General features: G+C 38.4%; 1 protein-coding gene across 3 annotated transcripts; it reads right to left on the reverse strand.

Moving 5' to 3' along the window:
• Positions 1 to 761: 761 nt before the first annotated feature.
• On the reverse strand, positions 762 to 15,053 carry ranbp3b (RAN binding protein 3b). 3 transcript variants are annotated; one of them, XM_004555309.6, is made up of 17 exons: positions 14,907 to 15,052; positions 13,064 to 13,119; positions 12,708 to 12,744; positions 12,538 to 12,615; positions 12,353 to 12,424; positions 9,645 to 9,710; positions 8,708 to 8,800; positions 8,427 to 8,536; positions 6,791 to 6,910; positions 5,368 to 5,468; positions 5,181 to 5,256; positions 4,975 to 5,071; positions 4,355 to 4,479; positions 4,133 to 4,253; positions 3,371 to 3,513; positions 2,098 to 2,293; positions 762 to 1,979 (listed from the first exon to the last, which is right to left on the reverse strand). In XM_004555309.6, exons 1-17 carry the CDS (start codon positions 14,926 to 14,928, stop codon positions 1,936 to 1,938), a joined length of 1,557 nt encoding a protein of 518 aa, XP_004555366.1. In that variant the 5' UTR covers positions 14,929 to 15,052; the 3' UTR covers positions 762 to 1,935. The 3 variants fall into 3 exon arrangements, with proteins under 3 accessions (XP_004555366.1, XP_012775680.1, XP_076732427.1); XM_012920226.4 differs by having other exon boundaries at positions 13,064 to 13,077; positions 14,907 to 14,998; XM_076876312.1 differs by lacking the exon at positions 8,708 to 8,800 and having other exon boundaries at positions 14,907 to 15,053.
• Positions 15,054 to 24,774: the final 9,721 nt, after the last annotated feature.

Here is a 24,774-nt window from a genome sequence, read left to right on the forward strand (position 1 = left end):
CGAAGATCCTTTGTGCTGACGACGACCCTGCTTTTAACGACATGTTCACAAAGTCAACAATCTTTCAAACAAACACCATCACAATAAAGATGCGTGCCCTTGGTTGTTACCAGTATTTAGATTTTTAAAAGAAAAGCATGAAGATGAATCACATTTGATGAGAATTAAAGAGAATCTGCAGCGCACGTCAAGGCCTCAAGTAAAACTCCAAAAAGTTAGTAGTGCTTGACTTGTTACACTAGCCCAGCATCTAAGCTCGGAGTGTTTAGCTTTGACTTTCACCACACAACTGCAATCATTTACGGGAGACGCTGCAGAAAAATGCTTTCCTGCCGAGTCACCACAGAAAGGCAGATAAGGCTAAGAATTTGCGAGCAGTGGCAGTTATGTTTCTAGTTTGGATGTATACGATTAGGCTGGGCTGTTATGATAGGTACATGCATCAAATATTCATGACCTTGTGCCTGATGAATACTGTATATAAACAAGATTTAGTCTGATTCCTGCTCAGTGCAGTCAGCACAGCATTCATCAACCTGCAGGCCAGATCCAGCACATGAATACAAAACAGGCTGTTCTCATTCCACGTATTCAATTATGTCCAAGGGTAAAATTTGTTCCCTCTTTAGAGAGTTATTCATTATTGTACTGTTGCTTACAGGTACTACTTATCACTAGAGACAATGTCTAAGTATTACATATACTATACTGATACCCCTCTTGCTAGTGCAGAAAACCCAGTTTCAGAGGGAACAATAGCGGTCAGTCCAAAATGGTTTATTTTGTAAAGGGGGCAGCTGGAGATGAGAAAACATGGTGCGCTACTAAATGATGATATATTCAAATGTACATGACATTCAAAGGGTATTACAGTTGTCACTCAAATTTTCCACACATGAATTCTTTCATTCAAAACCTTTTTTCCAAATGTAAATGGATAAAATAAAAAAAAAATCTTCAACATAAAAATATGAATCAACACGATAAACCCCTGGGATGCTGGAAAAGGAGAAAAGTAACAGTTACATGCAGAATGTAGACGGGTGAGTTCATGTTTTTTCTAATTTTGGAAAAAAGTAAAAACCAGACGCTGAATGACTAACACATCGTAGAAATCTAGACGAAACATTGTGGTGAACTGCCCTTTTGTCCCCAAATCATTAACTCACATTAGCGGAAACTGCACTGTTTCAGTCTTTTATTTGCTATAATATAGGTCAATAGGAAATATAAGAAACTGCTATTAATGACAACTCGAGTGGTCTTGGCTAGCCATTACAAACAGCACATATGTGTTGAGATGCCTCATGAAAATGACAGCCCAAAATAAATTACATTTGCCAAAACTTAACGCACAGACTGGTCAGGATGAGGGGGGCAAGAGGAAGGCTGGACTTGATGTAAGAGAAAAAAAAAAGAAAAGAAAAAACAACAAACGACTGGATGACGAGTCAAATACGATGTGAATGAAGCTCCTCTGGATGTGTGGTGTCCAGAGGTACGGCTGTAGAGTGAGTATAAAGGTCCCAAAGTAGAAACTGCAGTCTTAACATGTGCCATACTTTAAAATGTAGAGGAAAACACCCTTACACTCATCAATATGATGAGCAGAGAAGTCCCAAACCAAAGCTTTGAAGTCTTTATTTTTGCTATCGGGGAGAGGAAGAAAAAAAAAAATACTCGAGAACAAAAATTAAACACAAAAACAGGAGAGGGCGGGAAGAAACGACTCCAGATATTACGCTGAACGCAGAGAAGATGAACTGCACGAGTTGGGTGAGACACTCCGGCACAGGGGGTTATTTCCTGGAGCTAGACTTCTAATATCCAAAAGTACTGGTCTGGAGGACCCACGTTGGTCATGGGGTGTCCATGGAGATGCCTGCAGCAAAATGCTTCTACAGCGGCATCTCAGCAGGCTTTCCAAGAGTGACGCTATGTGCTTCCAGCTGCCTGGCTCTCTCCTCCCTCTGAATTACCTGCAGGAGCAGAGTCGCAACATGTCAGCAAAGGTATTTTAGTTGAATCACTGAAAAACAAACAAGAGCTGCTGCAGTAAAAACTAGAAAATCAAAATAAGAAATACAAATCACTGACTTGTAGCAGGAGTAGAGGCTGAAGCGGAGGCAGAGGCATTGTCCTCCTCGTCGCTGTCATCCTCGTTGGACTGCGGTACCTCGGCATCGGGGATGGTTGTTGCCGGGGTCTCGGACTCCTGTTCCACCCTGCTCTTCAGGGCCAGGATACGGTGATGTAACGCTGCAGCCAGCTGACCTACGTCTTTAGAGCTACCCTAAATATGCAAAAGTGTAAACAAAATTCAGCCACATGGACATGACACATGCACATTACATTGGTACACTGTAACGCTCCATTTGCAGGATTTTCCAAATTATCAGTAGGATGACTTCATCTTGTTGAGAACGCAGCAGCCAGAGTCCTTACAGATTTCAACATATTACCCAGCTACTGAAGTCACTTCACTGGCTCCCAGTTCAACACAGAATTACCTGTACAAGTACTTCTACAAACTTATAAAGCTCTCAGTAGTTTGCCCTCCCAGTTCATCTCTGACTTTCTCAGTATCTATAACCTAATTAGATCTTTTAACTATTCTCAGAATTAGATCCAAGTGTGCTGAGGGTGCTTCAGTTACTGTGGAAACTGAACCTTGGAACAAGCTGCCTGCTGACTTGAGGTCATTTACAACTGTTTACACTTTACAAAACAAGCTTAAAGCCTCTTTTTTTAAACTTTCTTGTAAAGTTAGTTTTTTATTGCTTTGACTTAAGTAAGCCTACATTTGTTTTTATGTTTTTCATGTTTGGGTTATGCACACTGAGTTTACATTTAATGAAATGTGTTATATGAATTATAAAATTGCCACTTCGATACGCAGATGTTTCAGATTAAATGCTTTCCAAAACCCACAGAACGGCTGGAATGTTAAACATCTGGGGGAGGAAGTAATGCATTTTATTAAGAACAGTTTTTAACTACCTCAAAATAATATGTTTGAAAGCAGTATTCTTGTACCAACTGTAGGCATTGAATGTTTTAATATCACAGGACAATACTGAGCTGATCAAATTAATAACATGGAAATGTATTCACCCTTTACTAAAGAGGAAAAATACACAAAAACAGAATGAGACCGATGATAAAGACGCATTAACAGTGGAAGGGACAGCGTGAAACCGAGGCAGAATATGTTTCACCACTTCAATGCTTGTTAAAAAAAAAAAAGAAATTACAATTTTCTGTGTTTTTCTTACTTTTGATGTATACACAGGGAGGGGAAAAACACTTAAAAGCTAACACCCTTTGGAAAAATGAAATGTTCAAATGTTAAACGTTTAGTAACACATACCGATATTAGGAAGACCTTGACACCCTGGTCCTCCGTGTCCATGGCAGTGATTCGTACACTCTTCTCGCTGGCCTTGTCCACTTGCATCTGGGGCCAAAGTTTAGTGTTGAGGATCAACCGGAGGCTGCCCTGGGTCCTCATTACTGCAACACACGACAGCAGTGACATACAGATGCAAATATGCACGTGTTTACCATTTCAGCCCACTGACTGTAAAATCTCTTCACTAAACAGGCACAACTAGTATTTGCAGTAAATACACAGCTATAGTCCTAGAAACTGCTCTGTTCTGTCACTGAGAATGTGATTTGTACCAGGATTTCACAGTCTAGTCAAATATTAACCAGGATACAGTGAAAGGAAACTTCTGAAACTGTTGAATATTCATTAAAAACAAAACTTCAGAATGCTTGTCCACTTAGATTTTGATTTGTCTGAATGAAACCACCATATATAAACATTACCACAATACTACTGCGGTGGCCAGTCAACAGAGCCATGTAGTAGGAACAGACTCCCTCTTGTGTTCATTGTTAGGTTTTGTCATAACACGTGTAATCAAAACAAAAGGTATGTTTTGGTTTACTGAGATAATAGTCGCCCCTACCTGTCCCGGTAGAATAACAGTAAAAACAATCAGATGCTTTCGTCCGCTAAAGCTATTTGGGTGACTGAATTGTAAAAACAAACGTGCACATTCATAACAGAAAGGGTTTTTTTTTTTTTTTCCTCTCTCCAGCAGCTTTTTGAAGGTGCTTTTACCTAGACGGGACTGTAGCGTGCCGTCGTCTGTCGATGCCATGTCATTGAGCCTCAGCAAACCCCGACCTCTCTCTATCCACGACTGAGCAGTCTTCTCAAAAACATACAACTTGCACTGCATCTGAAGTAAAAGAGGAGGGGGAAAAAAAGAAGATTATAAAACATTCTCACCATGTTATTCGCTGCACGTCTTCAAGTGAAATACCCCGCCTTGTCTTTCACCTGTAAAACATTGCTTTCTGATTCCTCTCCAGTTTTCACATCGACTTTCTCTAAGATGCACTTCTTGGCTGTGGCTTTGGTGTATGCTGCTGCAGACTCCTCCAAAGACTCTGACACGTTGTTCACTGGTGAAATAAAACACAAACATATAACTGATCCTTTAGCAACACAGAAACAGTGCTACTGCAGGGTGATCAAGGAGCTTGTCTTCCATCCCCGAACAGAGAAGCTTGATAATGTTCTCTGCATCATTTCCAGAGCAGAGGCACTTGAGCTCTGCGCCCACATTTATGATTGCCTGGGCACTGAGTAGCTATGAAATGGTAAATTATTTTTCAAAGTCACCGAACAAAGTAAAATATTCTCTCACTCAGTATTCCCCTTTTGTATGTTAAGACACGAACCCTGGACACTTTAAAACCTTGCTTCTATGACATAAATCAAGCTTTTTTCTTTTTAGGTGGACTTTAAGTTTAAGACAATATAAAACGAATATACAGTCATAAGCCCACAGGTCTTGTTTTTGTCTTGAGTGGAGTAAAGTTTTGTGCTTACACCTACTAGTAATCAATCCAAATAGCAACCATTTTTGTAAATAATAGGAGGGGTGGGTTTTTTACCTTTCTCTGGGGTGGCTTCCTGCGATGAGGGCTCTGAAGCAGGGGCAGCTGACACGTCTTTATTTTCCTCATTTGAAGAGTCACCCTTTGGTGGACTCTGAAAACACAACAGAGTTAATCATTGCAGCTCGTTCAATTGTAGTCATTAGGAATTCTGCAGTATTGCAGGAGGTAAACAGACTATTGAATTCACCCTATTAACTCACCAGAACTCGTTCAGACATATTCTGCCCGAAAACAAATTTTGCTCCACTGTCTGCACTGTTTGTGGCATTTTTTGAACTGAAAAGGCAGAAATGCAAGTGTGCATCAACGCGTTGATCAAAGTTAATACTGAATTTTGCAGAAATACTATTTTAAAAAAATGTAGAAGTAGAACACATTTTTAATTACCTTGTGGTAGAGATGTACTGCAAGAAATAATTTGTGCCCTCTGATTGAGAGTCCAGTGGCACGCCGTCCTTTGAATTGTCTTCTTTATTGTTTTCCTCCAACTAGAGAGAGAGAGAGAGAGAGCGAGAGCAAGAGCGAGAGAGAGAGACACACAGGAAGGAAATCTTACGACAGAAAGTAGATTAAGAAATCTCTACAGACAATCCTTAACCAACCCAATATGATGTAATCCAAGCATCATGTTGGTCCAAGCAATAAGTAAGCACTTGTTTCATGTCCACTTTAAAGTTTCACAATAAATATTTCCACTTACTCTTAAAAAAAAAAAAAAGTGCCATCTTGTGTGAAGAATGTGATGTCATTAGGTGGGTTGGTTATTAGCATATAACTTGTGACAGCTAAAAAGCAGCCTAAGGCTCACTTTTATGGTGCCCCTGACTGCAGCAATGAGTTTTATGTTAAAAACAAAAACTAGAATATCTTGTCCACTCTGTCTCATAGGCAGAAAGTGGTTTCTTCACTGTTGGCTAGCTGCACTGAAACGGGAATTACCAAAACTAGCCATAATGCTCAGGTTTGTAGATGACTTTGTAAAATAGGTCTGTGTGAGGGAGAGCCTGTTTGAGTCAGATGTTCACTGAACCAACTAGCTGGAGTCAAGCACCTTCCCCACTATTTGATTTGATCTCATGAGGTCGGTGTACAGACCGAGCGACCAATCAGCCGACAGAGTGCATACCCAGAAAATAGGATCAGTAGGTTTAACCCCCAGTTATTTCGAAGTTAAATCTTTCTTTTCACAAGCACAGCGAAACTACAAGATAACTGGTTACTACATGCATTACAAACATAACGTTTCTTATCAAAGCAAGATTAGGAATCCTGATAACCATCAGCATCTTCGCAGGTGGGACTCTTCACGTCTCACTCCCCTTCACTTATTTTAATTTACTTCATATTAGAAGTGAGTAAAAGTTATCAGTGAGATAATGTGCTTACCTAGACAATTTTCCACAGCAGTTTCCCAACAGAATTTCAAAACCAAAACAAACAAAGAAGGGTTCCAAGAACTACGGCATCTCTTCCTTGGAAGCTCCTGTGTGCCCCCCCCTTGGGTCATCGCCCACATTAATCTATTCCCCTCTGAACATCCTGATGATGGTAGGCTTCTTGATTGCACTTTGGTAAGAAACTTCGTTGCATTTGCACTGTGTCACCAGTTAGACTAACATTACCATATGTTAGCTATTAGCAGCAACCAACCAACAACGTCACATTATGTACTAAACAGGATGGTGCTACACATGCTATAGAAAACTTTATTTTTTAAATCCAATTTCACCAAACACACACACACTATTGCTTGACACAAAAATTCTTGCTTCGAATTCACCTGCTCACAGCCAGCAGAAGGAAAACTCACCTTTGCTCTGTCTTTGATATTCTGACCAAACACAAATGATATTGCTACATTTGACTCTTTCTTCTCTTTTCTTTCTCCATCCTTGTTACCACTCGAGCCATCTTCCTCATTTTCATGTTTCTGAAACAGGAAGAAACAGAGCAGCAGGGTCAACTAATATAACTAGTGTTCACTGAGCCTTTATCAGATTTGAAGGATCTTTTACCAACAAGAACTTCCCCTGCATGCAGCAAGTTTCATTAATATCTTCCACAAACCACACTGACTGCAACTTGCACCGTAACTGTGTTTGCAGTTGACTGTGCATTGCATAAAAACAAACGGGACCCAGTCTCACTTAGAAAAAAGTGACATTGCACTTTTAGCAGTCTGGGTCATTGTCAAGTATGTAGCCAAAATACTAGAAAAGTGGCATACAGCAGCAAGACGTGCCTAATTTTCCTAATGCAAATCCATTTACCTAGCAAGCCTATTAGTGGCACAGCAATATAGTTAATATTTCTGGATGAAACTCATTGCAGATCATTTAGTTACTAGTTAATTCATGCAATGTAGTGTGAAGTTCCCATCATAAAGAATCAAGAATAAGAATCAGCAAGCTGCCCGAGTCTCTGGTCTCACTGCAAATCCAGCTGCATAGCTTTAGACAGTGGCTAGTAATAACACTCTGAAGAGCTAGTGAAGGGCCAGCTGCAGACAACAACAGTGGATTTAGGGTCTATGCACAGGATAAAAACGTACAATTTCCTTTATTCATCCTTACAAAGAATCAACGGTTGTAATATCCAGTATTGTGGGAAACTGAATACAACTATGCTAACCCTGCTGAAGCACATATATGTGCGGCCAAATGACTCCAAGGCGGTCTCGTTCATTTTCATGCTGTTTGAAGAAATGTGTCCAAGCAACATCTGTGCTTCATTATTTCTTCAATTATCAGAATTTCTAACATACTTGTGACTTAAGAAATAATGAAGCCAAAATGTTTGCTTTACTTGTACAAATGATACGCATGTGAATAAGTCATCACTTTGAAGTCATTTGGACTTTAGGCTTCGGTTTCAGCACCCAATAATCATAATTAATTTATTAAAAACAGTCACAGCACAAATTTTTATTTGGCCTAAACAAATGACTGAAACTGGCTGGACTGCTGTTCTGAACACTACGAGGAGCAAACTCACGCAACCTGTGTGGTTTCTCTTTGTTAGTCAAATTATGTTTGCCTTTTTCAGCTGTGGCTGAAAGATTCATTAAAGAAACAAACAAACAAACAAAAACCCTGTAACGATGGAGACCTGAGGTAATGACAGAAAAGCAAGTGTTGCAATGTAGTAACATGTTTGTAGTAACAGTTTACACATGTATGTTTTAATAAATAGGTTTATATTATTTAATCAAATGTAAACAAAAAACATTTTTAAAAAAACAAACATGAATTTTCTATTCTGGAGCTTTTCATTCTATGACTTGTGTCTATTAACACAGTAAAAAGACAAATATGTCAACAGGACAAATAAAACACACAAGCAAAAACTGTAATACAAAAACTCAACAAACAAAAACTGCAGGAAATGCAGTCATGTTTGATTTCTGTCTCCTAATTATAAATTGTTTAGGTTTCGCTTCTTCTCACCGGTGTCTTAGTCAGCGTGGCTGAGTGCTCTGTGTTGTTCAGGAAGAGGGACTGGGTCACAGGTGCACCATCTGAGGACTTTTTCACACCATTGGTTCCACAACTGGAATCTACAGACAGAAAAAAAAGGGAAATTATTCCAACTTTTCACCTATCCTGATAGCATTTGAAGCGACACACCTCATGAGCAAAACAGCTTGCACAGTGAGAACAACGACTGCAATTATATCTTAAATTACATGTGATTAACTAATGAGTGTAAGACTCTGAGCTTTACTCACTGGACTCTAAATGTGATTTAGAGGGCGGTGCCTGGAGAACTGCAGGGCGGAGGACACTGCGTTGCTGCTCCTTGGGTTTCTGACTAGGGACACCTGCAACCGAGGCAGTTTTTCTCATGCTTTGTACACACAGTTATATCTTTTATATGTACATGTTGATGTGTGGGCTGCTCAGAAAGAATTTTTTGGATTCACTAAAAATAATCTGCAAATATTCAAAGCTTTGCCTGGGAGTAGAGTACAAGTAAGGGGTAGGTCAATATGACATTAGTAGTCATTTGGGATCCCTTCATTTGAGGGGGGGGGGGGGGGGGGGGCATATTTGCACAATCTGATGTTATTCCAGACCATAACCTGCATTCAAATGCTTGACTTTTTGTGACAGCTTTCAAACATAGTTGTAACTTGTATAATCATATCAATTGTTCATGAGGACTGTACCAATGTCAGTGCTGATAATTAAGATTAAATGTCCTCATCAGATAAAGCCTGAATAATAAATGATAATGCATAATGAACAGGATCGGTCTGAGTAAACATCTGCCAAGGATGAAAGTTCCCTCCACCCTGTGCATGAACTGAGTGTCTGGATCAACAATGAGTTTACATCTAGATGGGTTTTTTTGAGCCTCATGATGATATCTGCCAGTTTTTCTTATTTCAGTAACAAATCTAAAGTAATTGTGAAGATATGATGCAATTTTGCTCCATCTAAAACAGTAGAAACCTTTTCCAAATATTTTGTATGTGTGGACCAAGTAACACCTAATGCAAAAACATTTCATGCAAATCCAGCAATAGCTTTTGTATTATACTGCAAATAAACAGAAAAACTGAACCAACTACAAAAGCTACTTGCCAGATTTTTGTGGTCAGGTATATAACAAAACCATAGTATAAATAGTAAAAATAACACAAAAACATGTTAAACATCTACCTGAACTTGGTGCCTGTCCATGTATGAGAGTCGGTGGTTTTAAACGGAACCCCACGGGCTTCTCCTCTGGTGTAACAAACCATAAAAAGAAGCAAAAGTTAAAAAAAAAAACATATTCAGGTATTGCACAACAACCTAATGTGAGCATGCTCTTCTGTCTTTGCAAATTTTGTAACCACAGAGCCAGTTACCACAGCAACCCTTGTACGGCCTTAAGAGTTGTGTTGGAATCTCAGTAATATGGCGGGCTCTAGGGCCTTTGATCTATTTCTACCGCCGTCTCTTCATCTCAGTGGCTTTATTGGGATACCATCAAGTAATCAGCACTAGAACAGAAACCCAAAAGCACATGCGAAAAGCCACATCCTGTTTGTCCTCAGCGTTTAGGAGACCCTTCCAGTGTGCATAAATGTGTGAAGCTTAGATTACACAGATGCTAAAGAAAAACATTTTCAATCTAATTATAAGAAGTATTTGCATAATTAAATATAAATGAATGTGAATATCTTTCAACATTTTTACTAACCAGCAACTCTCAGGACATGCATGCAAACAATGAAGAAAAAAACCACACAAGCAATAAAAGCACTATAAACATTTTAAATGCAACTAAAATAACCAAACTTCCAGCACATAGTGTAGTTCTGCGTCCCTATTAACAACATTTTTTGAGTCTGTTCATCATTATTTTTACTTTCAAATACACACATTATGTAACATGCTTCAGGCAGTTATTATCTACAGCCTGTTTGTTTGCTCAAGTGGAAGTCCTCTCCGTAAATCTGTTGACTAGTGATTTAAACCTCTACGTCACTTTTCAATTGAGCTCAAGCCATTAAAGCAAAAAAGAAAAAAAAAAAGAAGATTGGGTCACTTTTATCTTTGACAAGAGATGGGATTAAAAAAAAAATCCATAAAAATCATACTTCCTTATTCTCCCTTAAAGTGCTTCTGCAATAATAATTTCATATCTCTATTAACTAGTCAGTATTTTTCATAATGATATTTTCCCCCATTTTGACTCGTCTTACCAGTGTAATATGACCTTGATGAAAGTGATTCAACAAATTAAAGTATGAACGGCTACTCGGCAAATGACTGATTAAGCTGAGCTTCACAAATCATTTAACATCTAAAGTGATACAACAAATTTACTGGTCAGACATCCTATAAATATTATGCTTTGGCAGGAAAACCAGACACAGACGAGTGCTGCTGAGTTCAAAGCAAAGTTACCACAAGATAATTATTTACAAGCTTTGTGTTAGAGATATGCTACTGATAAACAATGTTGTTAATCCAGCTTCACCCTAACTTCCTCTCCTTACAGTTACTGTTTAATTTCTTATTTAACAAATATGCATATGTTTTTGTTCCCATTAGCCTAATTTATGCCAACTAACATAACTACTTTTTTGGCCTTGTAGACTTCCTGTGCAAATGAACAACAGATATATAAACTGCAAATGACTAAATTTATTGTTTGGGGTGGGGGGATTTACATGGCTTTTTAACTTAACAAAAGGGCATAAACAACATAAAAAAATGACAAATTTTAGTTTGACACAAACACACCTCTAACCCTGGCAAGGAGCTTGCACAAGCAAGGTCATGAAGCGGAAACCTTTAAAGTTTAAAGCCCAACTTACCCTAACCTACCAGCTGCAGCTTGTTTAGAATTTCAGGTTATATTTTATACATTTGCAAAGAAAGAAATACTTCAATTACAAAGAAGGATCTAATGTGGGAACAGCTATTATATCCAAGTCATACTGTATTCATAGAAAGACACCATAGACACCTAAGACGGCGCTAAATAAACTAGCTTTTAATACCCAATAAGCTAGTCCTCTGTAGCAGTGGCACTTGGAAAATTGCTGTCAGCTATCACCACATGACACTAGGAAATCATAATAACAAACCCTATGTATTTACTAATGTTAACCTTAACTCTGCCTTTTTTAAATTCAAGCATCACACATTTGTTTTCCAGTTGAATCTGGCAGTTCAGAGCATGGAGGCAGGATCACAAGCGACTCAAGGCCATATTGTTCTTATAACTTAAAAGAAAAACAAATTTTCTGTATTACTGAAGGTTTTGAGAGGGCGGCAAATTACAAAATATAGAAAAAGACTTCTCCCTGCTTGGTATACTGAACGGTCTTTGTGCAACACATGACACAAACTGACAGATCTTTGGAGCAGTGAGAGCCAAATGAGAAATGAGCAAGGAGAAATGAAATCTCAAACCAGACTAAATACAAAGACTTAAATTTAAGCCAAACAAAAACAAGATGCAGAAATATTTTGAATAATTCAAAAAGTTGTAAAGTAAATACCAATACTACATTTATAAAAATTTGCTTTCAGTTTATGTTTATGCAGTAAAGACTCTGAAAGGACAGCAGTCAAAACTGAATGGACAAAATCAGAGTAAAATAGCTAAATAAGAGTCAACTAGAACTAAGAGTCAACTTGGTGAGAGTTAAGAGTTTGTGACACTTTTAGAATTACCAAAATGATCTGTGACTTAAAATCTTTAAGTGAGCAAAAGCTACTATTTACCAGTTTTAGTGAGCGTCTTGTGCCAACTGCCTTAAATTGTTGAAGCGTTTGATTTTTAATACTGAGATTTTTTTTTTTTTTTTTTAACCACAGGGGCCCTTTAAGCTGTGAAAGGAAAACTAATAGTGGTCTAGATTGCTCACCTGGCTCGGAGTCAGAGTTCCCAGTCGGAGACTGGCAGAAACTTGAGGGCATGAATACATTGTTCTTGGGAACTGCAAAGTAACAGACAGGCACTGCACTCAGCATACAAATCAATGTGTACACCACAGGCAAGAAGCAACATAAAGTAAACGCTCTGCTTTGCTTAGTCATCACGTGCCCTTACCAGAATGTGGGGGTGGGAATGATGAGGTCCTTTCCCTTTTCACAGGGGGAGTATAGCTTCCCTCATCTTTATCTGAATCTGAATGAAGTGAAATGATAATGACTGTATGTCAGTTTAAACAGAAAGATAACATGGACAAACAAAGTGGCCAATTTGGATATTTCATTTACCTTCTCCATCCTCTGCACTTGAGCCCTCAGCAGATCTCTGCAAGGAAGTGCAAAATGTTTGGGGGGGGTTTTATTTATACCAAAGGAGCACCATTACTCATAAATCCTAGGTAGCTTTCTTAAATGCATGAAAATTTGACTTAATTAAATTAGAAACAAACTAGCAAGAAAGATGTGCGCTGATTTTGCAGGAAATGCTGCTAACAGTGACAAATTTGAATCCAACAACTTTTCTAGGATGTGTGCTTTTCAGAAACTCAGCTTGACTAAATGTTGGCATAAATAACATCTGCAAACTCAAAAAGGCAATTTTAGCCCTTATAGATAAAGAAAAGCAAAACAAAACAGAAACTTACCTTCTGTGGTTTATCTTTATGGAAAACAAACACAGGGGGCGCTATGGCAGGCTTGTCTGTTAAGAAAAGATGTAGGCTAGTCATCTAAACACTAACTTAAGGTGTGCAGCAGTAAGTGTATTTGGACATCTTCTATTTTATAGACTGTACAGCTGATTAAAAATAAAAAGTCTAACTTTTCAAAAAATTGCTGTGGTCAAGATTCCAGTGAGTTAAACAACTGTTCACAACTAATTTAAATGTAAGAAACTTAAAAAGATGACCTGCAAAAATGCAGCTTAACAACAATCTGATTTCTATCTGTGTCAACCAGCCAGGCGAAATCATGCCATCAAACCGAGTACACTAAACTTAACCATACAATCCTATTAGAAGTTCCTGGAACAATTAAATCACATTAAGTTTACCTAAAGTGAACAATCCACAATAAACTAAATAACGTGATCAGATGTGAGATATGCAAATACACGTATTGCAGAATGGGCAAACTAGACAGAGACTGTGTAATTTTAAATAAATAAATAACTAAATGAGAAATTATGACGCTTTCCACCGGTATTTTCTTGCCTCCATAATCTATGATCATAACATAACAAGAATAACTAAAGCCAGGCTAGGCGATAACATGATGTCAGCTCAAGCCACTTAACGACTATGTTCACACTGTACCCTGGTGTAAGATGTGTAATCCTATAACGTTAGCAGACAAAGGTTTTCCTCTGTCTGGGTCAGGCCTGCACACTGAACAGGTGTAGCATCGCTGTAGCTGCGCAAAACATGCATGCATGCGATATCAGCCAAAAGCCGGCAGCACATAGCCACGATTGTTTCCTGAAGCGACAATCACCGCTTTGACACACGCTCCGCATGGTTTAAGCTGATCATTTTTGTGTGAAACTAAAGAAAATGTTGTGTGACCTACATTTTACCCCCACCTTTGTATCTGCTGTCTGTCTCACAATCAGCTAACTTGTCCAATGAATATAAGATTTCCGGCATGAAACACTTCTATTCACATCTGAAATACAAGTAGCCCCAATGCGTCCCTTGCTTATGTTAACCAGTTAGCATATATACCCATCTGACCCTTTTCAGTAAATAGTCGGCGCCACTGGTTGTTCCTTAAAGCCCAGGGAGGTTTAGCTCGATGGCTAGTTAGCCTGCTAATGCGCTCCAACCAGCATGAGTCATGTCGCCTGACAAACAATGTCACTACAGTCCTCACTTCATTCTCCCATATTAGAAGCCAAACAAGATGACAATCTGATTTTGATGGAAGAAGAAAACGCGCAAACAAGCAGAGGCTAAACCGAAGCATTGTCTGACTGGCTGACATTTTCCTCTACGCGCCTAAATGAACGTCAAGCAAACCTAAAACGTAAAGCTAACAACATGAAATAAACACGGACACTGTTTCCAGTCACTGCTGTTCTTACATATTAGCTTCGTTACACGCTGTGCTTTTCAAATGTGGCTTAGCCAAGTTTGGCGTTTATAATCACCTTAGATCGTTTAGCTCACCACAAATGGCAACAAATACACACACACCGACTATAAATAGCCGGGTGCTAGCGTTAGAAGGTAAACCGGCTAACTGACAGGCAGAACTGGAGGGCGTTCCAAGACATTCCAGGTATTACCCCAAGCCCAGCGTTAGCATTGTTAGCCTGTTTGCTAACGCTGTAACCTTATAAACGCCGCGACGTTATTAATCCACCTGAAGTCGCCATTTACGTGTGCCACAGTTGCTTGATTTCAGCTATCAAATATGCAAACCACGAACAGACACGCTTTACATGGCCACAGTAGCTGTATTGTTTTTCTCATTCTGCCACTTACTCACCTTCGTTTGCCAAGTCCGCCATTTTACTTCGACGCTCACACACCCACAACCCACCGCGCAGATAACACCAGTCAAGGCAGCAATGTGCTCAGAGACACCCGTTTGCTAATGCAGCCAGCGACCCCTGCCCTCGCCAAGACTCTTTTTGTAATCTAAAACTCTAGTATATGTCCATGCTTATCGATATGTTTATGTGCTTATTTATAATTCAGCTGGCCCAAAGGAAGAACGTGAAGTTTGCCTGGGTCGCCTAACCCACTATTACAGCTTTCCCAGGCCCCTGTGTACCAACACAGACTTTAAAGGTATTATTAACTACGATAAAGCTGCACAAACACCAGATGATGACATGAATGGCTCAGGTTTCTTAACCTAGAAAACAGTGGTTTGGCGGAAAAACAAAAATACAGCCTTCGAGCACGTCTCAAAGGCATCGCCACAGCCAGTGTTAAGTGGTGATTTAATCAGATTCCCGGTAAAGGTAAACAACCAATGCGTCGTTCATATTTCCTGTTTCTAAATGATGTGTGTCCCGTAATCACTGTGCTTACATTTATACACATGGTTTATGCAAGGTCACCTCATAGTAAAAAGCTCTGTTAGTTTGAATCTATTGCCCCTTTTTTTTTCTCCTGGGGTTAACGCATTGGTGTTGTTTGTAAAGGCCACATTTACAGTGCCAAACATGACAACACCACTGACTTTACTGCAGTGCCAATTGGCTTTGATAGACACACACATGCACGCAAAAACTGTATTCTTTAAGATAGCATAAGTATAAGATCAGACTCTGTTATTAGTCCTACAGCAATGGAATTTCAAGTGCTAGAGCAGTACAGAGATAACGCCATAAACGTCACGCCTAAGTAAAAGAAAATCGTGAGTAGTAAAGAATAACTCAAATGAGCAATACCAAGATGACAAACAAATAGATCAATAACATTTAAACAATCTCTGTGCTGATGTAGCACTTGGAATTTACCAGGCCTGTAACCAAAACACTGTGTGATCATGACTCACATTATTTACATGAAGTGTATTATTATAGGAGTGATTAGGTCATGATTAAATCCTTTCCTAAGGATGAATTTGAATTCTGCCCATTTTCTCTGTTTTTGTTTTCTAGACGTGTGGACTTTTTCAGCTGTCAGGAGATTTTCACAGCTATGTGTTTTGCACAGAAATGTGCAATAACGTTGAATGTCCTTTTCCAGTGTCCTGTCAGTGCAGTTCCACTTTGCTTCCACTAGAGGGCGAACTGTTACTGCAACTGAGCAAATCTGTTACAGGTAAGCAGTGTTTGCATTTTTTAGTGATGGCTTCGGGACAAGCTTTGAAACTACAGGCAACTTTACAACACCAACTACAAAATTCTACAACACCAACTACAAAAGCAGTTCATATTGTTTTCTAAAAAACAATAAATAAATATATAAAATATATATTTTCTCCTATGGATGAGTTAAACACAAACCATAAACTGCACAAGTGCATGAAGTACCAACTCTGCAGTGACAGTATAAATAAAATTATTGACTCGTGGGGGTTTGCTGTTTGCATTTTGTACTTTTTGCAAATTCTTTGTACAAAGCAATTTTGGCGTGCATATAGTAAGCAAGCATTCACGCAGATATCCAAATGTGTAAACTACATATGTTTATTCTGGATACAGTATCATGAAAAATATGGGCGGAAGGTATTTCCTTTGTTTCCTGAAGGAGTTTCAAAACAATAAAACCACAGCGGTTGAAAACAAAAAGATTTGTGCTATACATAAAAAGAAAGAACGAAAGCAAGTTCTGAGCTTATTTGTGCATCTTGTTTGCCTTGGCCGGCTTGATAAAACCTAAAGCCCCACCTGGATTTATCAAGTATAATTATGGGGGTTGTCAATATTCTCTGTTAAGCCGGGTTTTCTGCTTCAAGTTGTATGCGTGGTCACATATAATGGGGCATTTCACAGGTCGTGACTCCTCTACACTAAATGATCCCTATGAGTGACGCCTATTCCAATCAGAGACATTATCAGAGGATCATGAAGATAAATGGTGGTTAAGTGATTAAGGTGTGGCTACACATTAGACACTTAAGAGCTGTGGTTTGTGGGCCAGTCAATTGGAAATTAATTTCACTGAGTGAAGCGGTATAGTTGGTGTGTGTTCTGTGTTCTTTTAGCTGCAATTCAAGTAGTGTGAAAGAGACTTAGCTGTAGATTCGACTCAAGTATGCAACCTTCAGTTTGCACTTTACTGTGTGGTTTTCTTGCACATATAAAATATATTCCAGCAGAGAATCTATATTGCGTTATACTGCATGCTGTAAATAAAAGAATCATTCAAATTATGGTGCTTCCATAAGATTTTAAATTAACACTGGGAAACATAACATGCACCTGACCAGGTGATGTGTTTGGCATAAGTTACCACGGTAATTTATCACAAGCACTTCTGTGACACAGAAACTACAACTTTAAGCCCAACATAGCTTAGTAGGCCATTAATCTCACTTTCCAGTACACCCTTCAGGCCATAGTCTTTGTGGAGTTGAGTCTGGCAGTTTGTAAAGTGCCTGAAGTGAAATGTAAAGCACTGAGTTGTTTTCTTTTCTCTTTTTTCTTTGCACGTTTAACAGACAACTGTGTTAAACTTTCTTTAAAAAAGCGTAATGCTGACAATGTACATGTGCACGTTTAGTTTGGCTACAAGTGTTGATGTGGTTGTAGTGGCTCAAGAATCACTCTTAGAGCTTAAACATTCATAAAGTATCATAAAATACAGATAGTGCATGCTCAGACAGTGAAGGCAAAGCTGTGACACTATGTGAGAATGTTTAATTAAATTGAAAATATTTGAAATTATTTCTAATAATAAAATGTTAATAATTTTAGCCTTCTTTTAAAAGGCCTTTGCTAGCAGCTATATGTTCATCAGCTTTCAAGAGCCTTTTGTAAGTTGAGCCGACTTGAAATTGCATTTCCCATAGCACTTGTTAAACTTTCCAGACCATCTCTTATCGTAATACAACATTCTTCCTGAAGATAACAGGATAATCATCCTGTTACGATTAGAAATGTTGTAATGTGGGAATATTGGTATTACGTGATTCATTATTTGGTGATAATGGTAAGTACCCCTGCTTTTCATCTTCCAATAAATGGTCTTTCCCTGCTGAGCCATCTGCTTAGTTATGAACTAGATTAAGAAATGTAAGTTAGGCATAAAACAATAGTTAAATACAACACAGTCATAAATACAAACCAGATCTTTGCCTTCTTTGCTCAAATGTGGTTAAGGAACACTGAAAAGAGGACATTTCATAAGAGTTTGCCTGAGTTGACCAAAAGTTGGTAATAATAATCGAAATAATCGTGCTTGAGATTTCCCCTCAGGCTCCCCTCAAACAAGCCACTGCATGTGTTTATACTCTTTGCTGCTGAGGGCTGTCATCCATGAGACGAGCTTGGCTTCTGCTTTGGGTCATATCAGTTTCTCTTTTGTACTTATCCACTGGTGTGGCGAATGTCCACTGTGCATCACTGTGTTTGCGTCTACGGGCAACAAACACCCCTCACTCAAAAGTTGGAACACACTCCCCCGCATACGAATAGCAAACTGGCTCTGTAACGCTCACCAAACTCTAATGCATTCGATGGTGTTTCTATCATAACGAGTCAAAACCCATCATGGCAGATCCTGTAGCATTATTACGAGGGTAAAAAGTAGTCTTTCAGTCAGAATCCATGCGTGGTGCAAAACCTGACTTTCTGCCTTCCTGATATGTGTAATATCTGTGTAATGATAACATCTACTTTGAAGTAGTCCAAGATTCACAATACTTTTTACATAACAGGCTTCTCATTTTCCAGAGTTTTGTAACTAATACCTAAAGATGAAACCCTTGGGGGAGTCCCCTACAAAAACAGGGGGTAATTATGGTTATGTAACTTTCTTCCACAAAATCCAAAACCATGTTATTTGTTCAGTGGTATAATGTTGGATCTTATCTATTGAAACTTGTCATTTGAAGGGCAGAGCTGATTGCATAATACATTAGAATAAAATAAAACCGCTAGGGGAAAATTAAAATCTCCAAAAATGCTCAACGTAGCCGCATTATATGGACAAACGTATTGGGCCACATGTCTTAGTCTTTGAATTTAGCTGTTTTCTGCCCCATTGGCACATGCATATAAAAGATCCTAGCCATGCAGCCTGCCTTTACAAACATTTGTAAAAGAATGAGTCATTCTAAACAGCTCAACCATAGTAATGCTGCAGGATTCCCTCCAAGATACTCGACAATTGATTGTCAGTGATATTATTGCAAAGTGGAAATGTTTAGCAACCACAGCACCGTAAAGTTACAGAGTGAGCTTGATGAGTGATGAGGTATATATTGCTTAGAAATTTCAAAGCTCCTCTGGCGTTAACATCAGCACAAATCCAGTGCACTGGGAGCTTCATCTTCTGGTTTTCCATAGTCCGTGGTCTACAGCTGTAATGTGCCATACTCTTTGGTCCATAAAGTTTAGCAGTGTTGTCTTTCATTTCAACTCTAATCCCGCAAAAAAAGTGCATATTTGGTCATTTGTTTTGGGTTTTCTAGTGTGCCAAATGTGTTTGAAGTGTTCTCCAAGTGTTCTCATTTTCTCCCTGAGTCTGCAATACATTTTTCCAGACTCTGACAGACAACTCTAAGTGCCTGCAGGTGTAAACTTACTCATCTATCATTAGAGTCAGCTTCGTGATTGACTGGTGACCCGTGTCTTGCCTCTCACAGTCTCACAGTCATAGCTCAAACAAAATCCAAGCCCCCGCAACACTCAGCAAAGTACATCGCTGATATATGGATGGAATAAATTACAGGTCTGGGACAGGACAGGAATATGCATCAACCTAATCTTACTATCCACATCACTACATAACATGCACACATAGATTTGTCTGCCACTGTGGTCTGTGTCAGTTCTGCCATCACAATCAGGTTTTATTTTGATGCTGCAATAAATGTTCTGTGAAATTGGCCATTAAGGTTCCCGGAACTTCTGGGAAATTGTTGCATCTCTAGAGGTGGCTTTGTGTATGTTTATATATGTTTATGAATATATAAAATCTCCTTATTGCACTTGCAACTGACTACTGAAGGTCTGATGTCCTAACCTAACATCAAAAGACAATAAAAAATACTTGTTATTGCAGAGGCCTGTAAGATTATAGTAAACTTACGCCTGTTTGTTGTATTCATGTCCTGGTTGATTTAATGTTGACATGAAAAGCAAAAAGGCCGAATCATAGTGACGTTTGCGGCACAAATCAATGCCCCTGAGATTAAAGAACCTTTTGATCATGTTGACACGGTTATTTTTCCTTCCAGAAAGCAGTCAGTTAAAATTTAAACCTCAAATGAATTTTGAAGGCCTCCTCACAGGCATGCTTCCAAAAGAAAGGAAGAGCGGAAGGAAGGAAAGAAAGGACGGATTTGCAACTCCTTGACCTTTGCTTCAAAATAAAGCAATAATAATAAAACTGAAAAAGAAATAGTAGAAGCTAACTTGTTTTGGATAGCTTTCCCATGTGTTTGCTTTCATTTTTCCTTTTTTTGGTACACTGCAGTTTACAAATGGATCGTTGCAAGAGAAGTAAATGTTAAATCAGTATCATTATTCAGTCTGCAGCGAGTAAAAAGCCCTGTCCTCATCTATACTGCTGCTTCTTTTTTTTTTTGTACTGCGTGCCAAAGTAAAGTTTCTCACACAATGATAAATGTATTCTTGGAGATGTTAAATGACAGCGATAATGAAGGGATAAAACAACATATCACATTATCTGACGGGAATGCTGAAGACAACACTGTGCATCTTTGCACAGACAGAGTCCAAGTAGCTTTGGCAGCAGACCATCATCTTCTGACAAATACTCAATACCATTAATCCATCAGGATTTTTCAAATATGCAGTCACATACAGGAACAGAGCTCGGCACAGCCAACAACCTTTTTTTTTCTTAGAAAGTTACTCATTGGTTTGCCAATGAATGTTCAGTTGAATTGTACTGTGATCAAACCCGCACATCTAACATGAAATATTCACTGCAAGACCAGAATTGCCCCTCCAAAAAAAAAATTGAGACAATTTAATCAGAGCAATCTGAACGTATGTAAATGTCTTTAGAGCCTGGGTGGCATCAAATGCAGATTCTTTCTTTACGACACATGCAGGTTGCATGTGGGAGCAGTAAATAACTGAAGTGAGCACAAGTATCCTGCAGGCACAAAAGAAAAAGAAAGGGACAGGTCAGTGGCACGCTTCACACCGAAGAGTGCTATCAGATGTCCACTTAGCCGCTTGAGGCTCATTAGTACCTGTCACAGGGCGTTCAAAAAGAATCCTTCTAAATGTGTCGCAGGAGCCTCTTGTCAGGAATTAACATGGGTGGATATGCATAGATGGATTCTGACAAGTATCTTTAATGCAAAGTTTATCATCTGTCAGAACTTAATATGACTGTAGGGAAGATGCATGTACATCCTGATGTACTCTTACAGCTCAAGTTTCCCACATTAAAGTCAGGTTTTCTGAGAATACTGAAGAATGTAAACAAGCGTTTAATGTTGCGCTAACATGTATCCCTACACCGCACATATCAGACTAATATTGCTTCTGAAGTCAATATATCTGAGCCTAAAAGGCAATTATTATTGTCATGTAAGGTTGGGCAACATTAATGTTATATAAACCTGCACTTATGACTTGAAAATACAAAGACTTGTTGTCTCTTTTTTATGTCCCCTTTTTGGTAAGATTCAAGGGTCAAAATGGAGTTCTCATATTTCCGGAAGGCCTCGTGAACTATGCTGATATAAAGTCTTTATGGTCCGATAAAACTTTGCGTAACACCTGCAGGGAATTTCCACACATTTAAGAGTAAATGAACAACAACAAACCTTTCGTCTTTATTCTGTGATAGACATCAAAATGTTTCTTTTTCTATAGAAAAAAACACCATACATTTACTGTGTGCTCTTAAAATATAGGTGGGGGTGTGAAGATTTATGTTATCAGATGAAAGGATTACAGTGTTTGAGAGTGATTCAGTCAAATGAGGCTTTAAGATGAATTTATCAAGCGATCTAAAGGTAAGTAAATATGCTGTTAGCGTGTCAGAAAGATCTTATCAAGCTACACAATTGCCAGTTTCCAAAGAAAGAAAAGACCCAAGAAATGGGAATGGTTTTCTGTTTTGGAATTTTAATATTCAACTAAATCCTTATTTTTCTGTTTAAAGGGTAATTTATTTTGACATGAACAGAAATGTCTTATTAGTTGGATATTTGACTTTTATGGCTGTGGCAGCCACTGCTCTGATTTTGCAGTTTGATACAATCAGCAATTATGCAAGAGAACTTATGCTCCAGTGCAGAAGCCCTTTGCACCATAATGGCTGTGTGGTAATAGTCTGCTCCTGCTCAGTGGAGAGTAGGATACTTTGTTTATTTAACCTCATTACTTAATTATACCTATTTAATTTTCTCTTGCATGTGGTGGCCAACTTGTAGATTTTGTTGTTTTCTTTTGGATTTTTAAAAATATCTACAAATAGTTTTATCAATAAAATAAATATAAAATATGACATATGTGGTATACTATTAGCAGTGCTGTGCGTATATTAAAAAATGTCAGTTTTGCTTCTATGATTGTGTTTTTATCCTAATGTGTGTGAATTTAGATGAACTGCCTGTGCCGTCTGTATGTTGTATAATATATAATAACCATATTTTTTTAGTGTTATAACTGATAATCATTTTAATATCTACCAAATTTGAGAGTGACGGTAAAAAGAAAGTACGCCTTCATTCAGTTCTAAAGTTTTATGTATCAGTTCATGATTTAAAAAAAAACCTTAGATGACACAACACAACATGTTACACTGTGCCATTATTTATTTAACAGAAACAAAATCAAAATAAATCAGAAGCAGTGTGTAGAAAAACTAAGTAAAACCCACGATTGATTATTTGGGCAGCAATAGATTGAAGTAACTGTTTTCTGTAAGATTCATCGATCTCTTATGGTTGTAGGGGAATTTTGGCCCACGCTTCCTTACAGTGTTGCTTCAGTTCATTGAGGTTTGCAGGGATTCATTTATGCACAGCTCTCTCTCTCCTACCACCACTACATTTCAAACAGGTTGAGGTCTGTGCTTTGACTGGCCCATTGCAACACTTTGATTTATTTCTTTTTTTAGCCATTCTGTTGTAGATTTGCAGTTGTGCTTAGGATCATCCTGTCGCATGACCAACCTTTGACCGTACCAGATGACCTCACATTGATTATAGAGTACTTTGATATAAAGATGAGTTCATGGTCAACTCAGTCACTGCAAGATGTTGGAGATCCTGTGACAAGCTCCAACCTCTACCACCGTGCTTGACAGTTGCAATGAGATGTTTGCGCTGTGTCTGGTTTTCTCCAAATGTGATGCTGTGGATTATAGCCACACATTTCCACTTTGTGTTATCTGTCTAATTATTTCAGATGTTTAATGGTTTGCTTAGGTGTAACTTTGCCAACCTAAGTTGTTCTTTTAAGAGAGAATAGACTTACACACTATACACAGCAACCCTTCCAGACAAGCCTTACTAGTTCAGTCTTTTTCTAATTTTACTATCATGAATTTTTAGTTAGCAGGTTGGGTCCATGTCTTCATGTTGTCAAGACCAAATTTCAACCTTACCACCCGTATATCTCAGCAACAGTCAAGATTCACAGTTTAGATGTTACCTATGTAACTGTCAACAGCCACAGATTCGTATTGGAGCCCAAGCCCAGGGATCATTGCTGTAGATATTCGCCTAAAGTTTACCAAAAAAGTTCCCATGTTCAAGTCTGTTATTCTGTTAATGTCATTAAATACTGTTAAGTACAAGGATTTCCCCAGCAGAACTTTTTGGACAAGAATTGAGAACAAGTTACGCAAGTAAGAATGCACTTAACACCTTCATTCAGCAGCCATTCAACAGTATTTCTCAATATGTAACTGTCAGTGTGACAGTTACATATTGAGAAACCTTTAGAGTACAGTATGCCACACTCCAATTACAAGAGCCTCAAGCAACATAGGAGTAAATGTTATAGTTAGAGACGTATATTTCAGATAAATAAAGCATAATGTAGACACTAAACATTTGTTTAACCTCCGCCTTCACACGCCGGCAGTCTGTTTGAATGCAACTAAGGCAGGTGTGGCACTGACAACCACGTGAAAGATATGAAACGAAACAAATAGGATTTTGTTCTAAAGAGAATAAGCACAAACTTTTGCATTTATTGTGCATTTATTGTGCATTTATTTAAGCGTGCTCTAACTTGGATTTTTTTTTGCTGGTAATGACTGACTGAAAAATTACATGATCTAATGCGTGAACTTTTTTAAAGGCACCAAAGTAGGGCATGTCAACAACATGAGAAATAAACTGGGATCCACCTAGTTACTGGAAACTAACTGCTGTCTTTGTTTGATCAGTATTAGGGGACATGTCACTCTTTGTTTCACCTTTTATCGTTATATTGGCCCAATCTTGTCTTTTTAATCAGCGTGCATTGCATCTGACCAGCTTGATCCCTCACAGACACGTGCCTTTGCACGAAAATGCAAAAAGTCAAGTTTCTATCAGTGCAAGTTCATTCAAGTGTTTTTACATTTTTTTTTTTTTTTTTTTTTGGAAAAAATCAGCAAAACATAAAATTGCAATGCCAATCAAGAAACCTGAGGCTGACGCCTTAAAGGCATTCATCAAACAAGAGTTAAAAAAAAGTCTTGGTACAAAGGTTATGGAAATATGATACTGCCCCTGAGTGTCTTTATAAGAG

The sequence above is a fragment of the Maylandia zebra genome, linkage group LG18 (assembly GCF_041146795.1).
Source record: "Maylandia zebra isolate NMK-2024a linkage group LG18, Mzebra_GT3a, whole genome shotgun sequence".
Taxonomy (NCBI): Eukaryota; Metazoa; Chordata; class Actinopteri; order Cichliformes; family Cichlidae; genus Maylandia; species Maylandia zebra.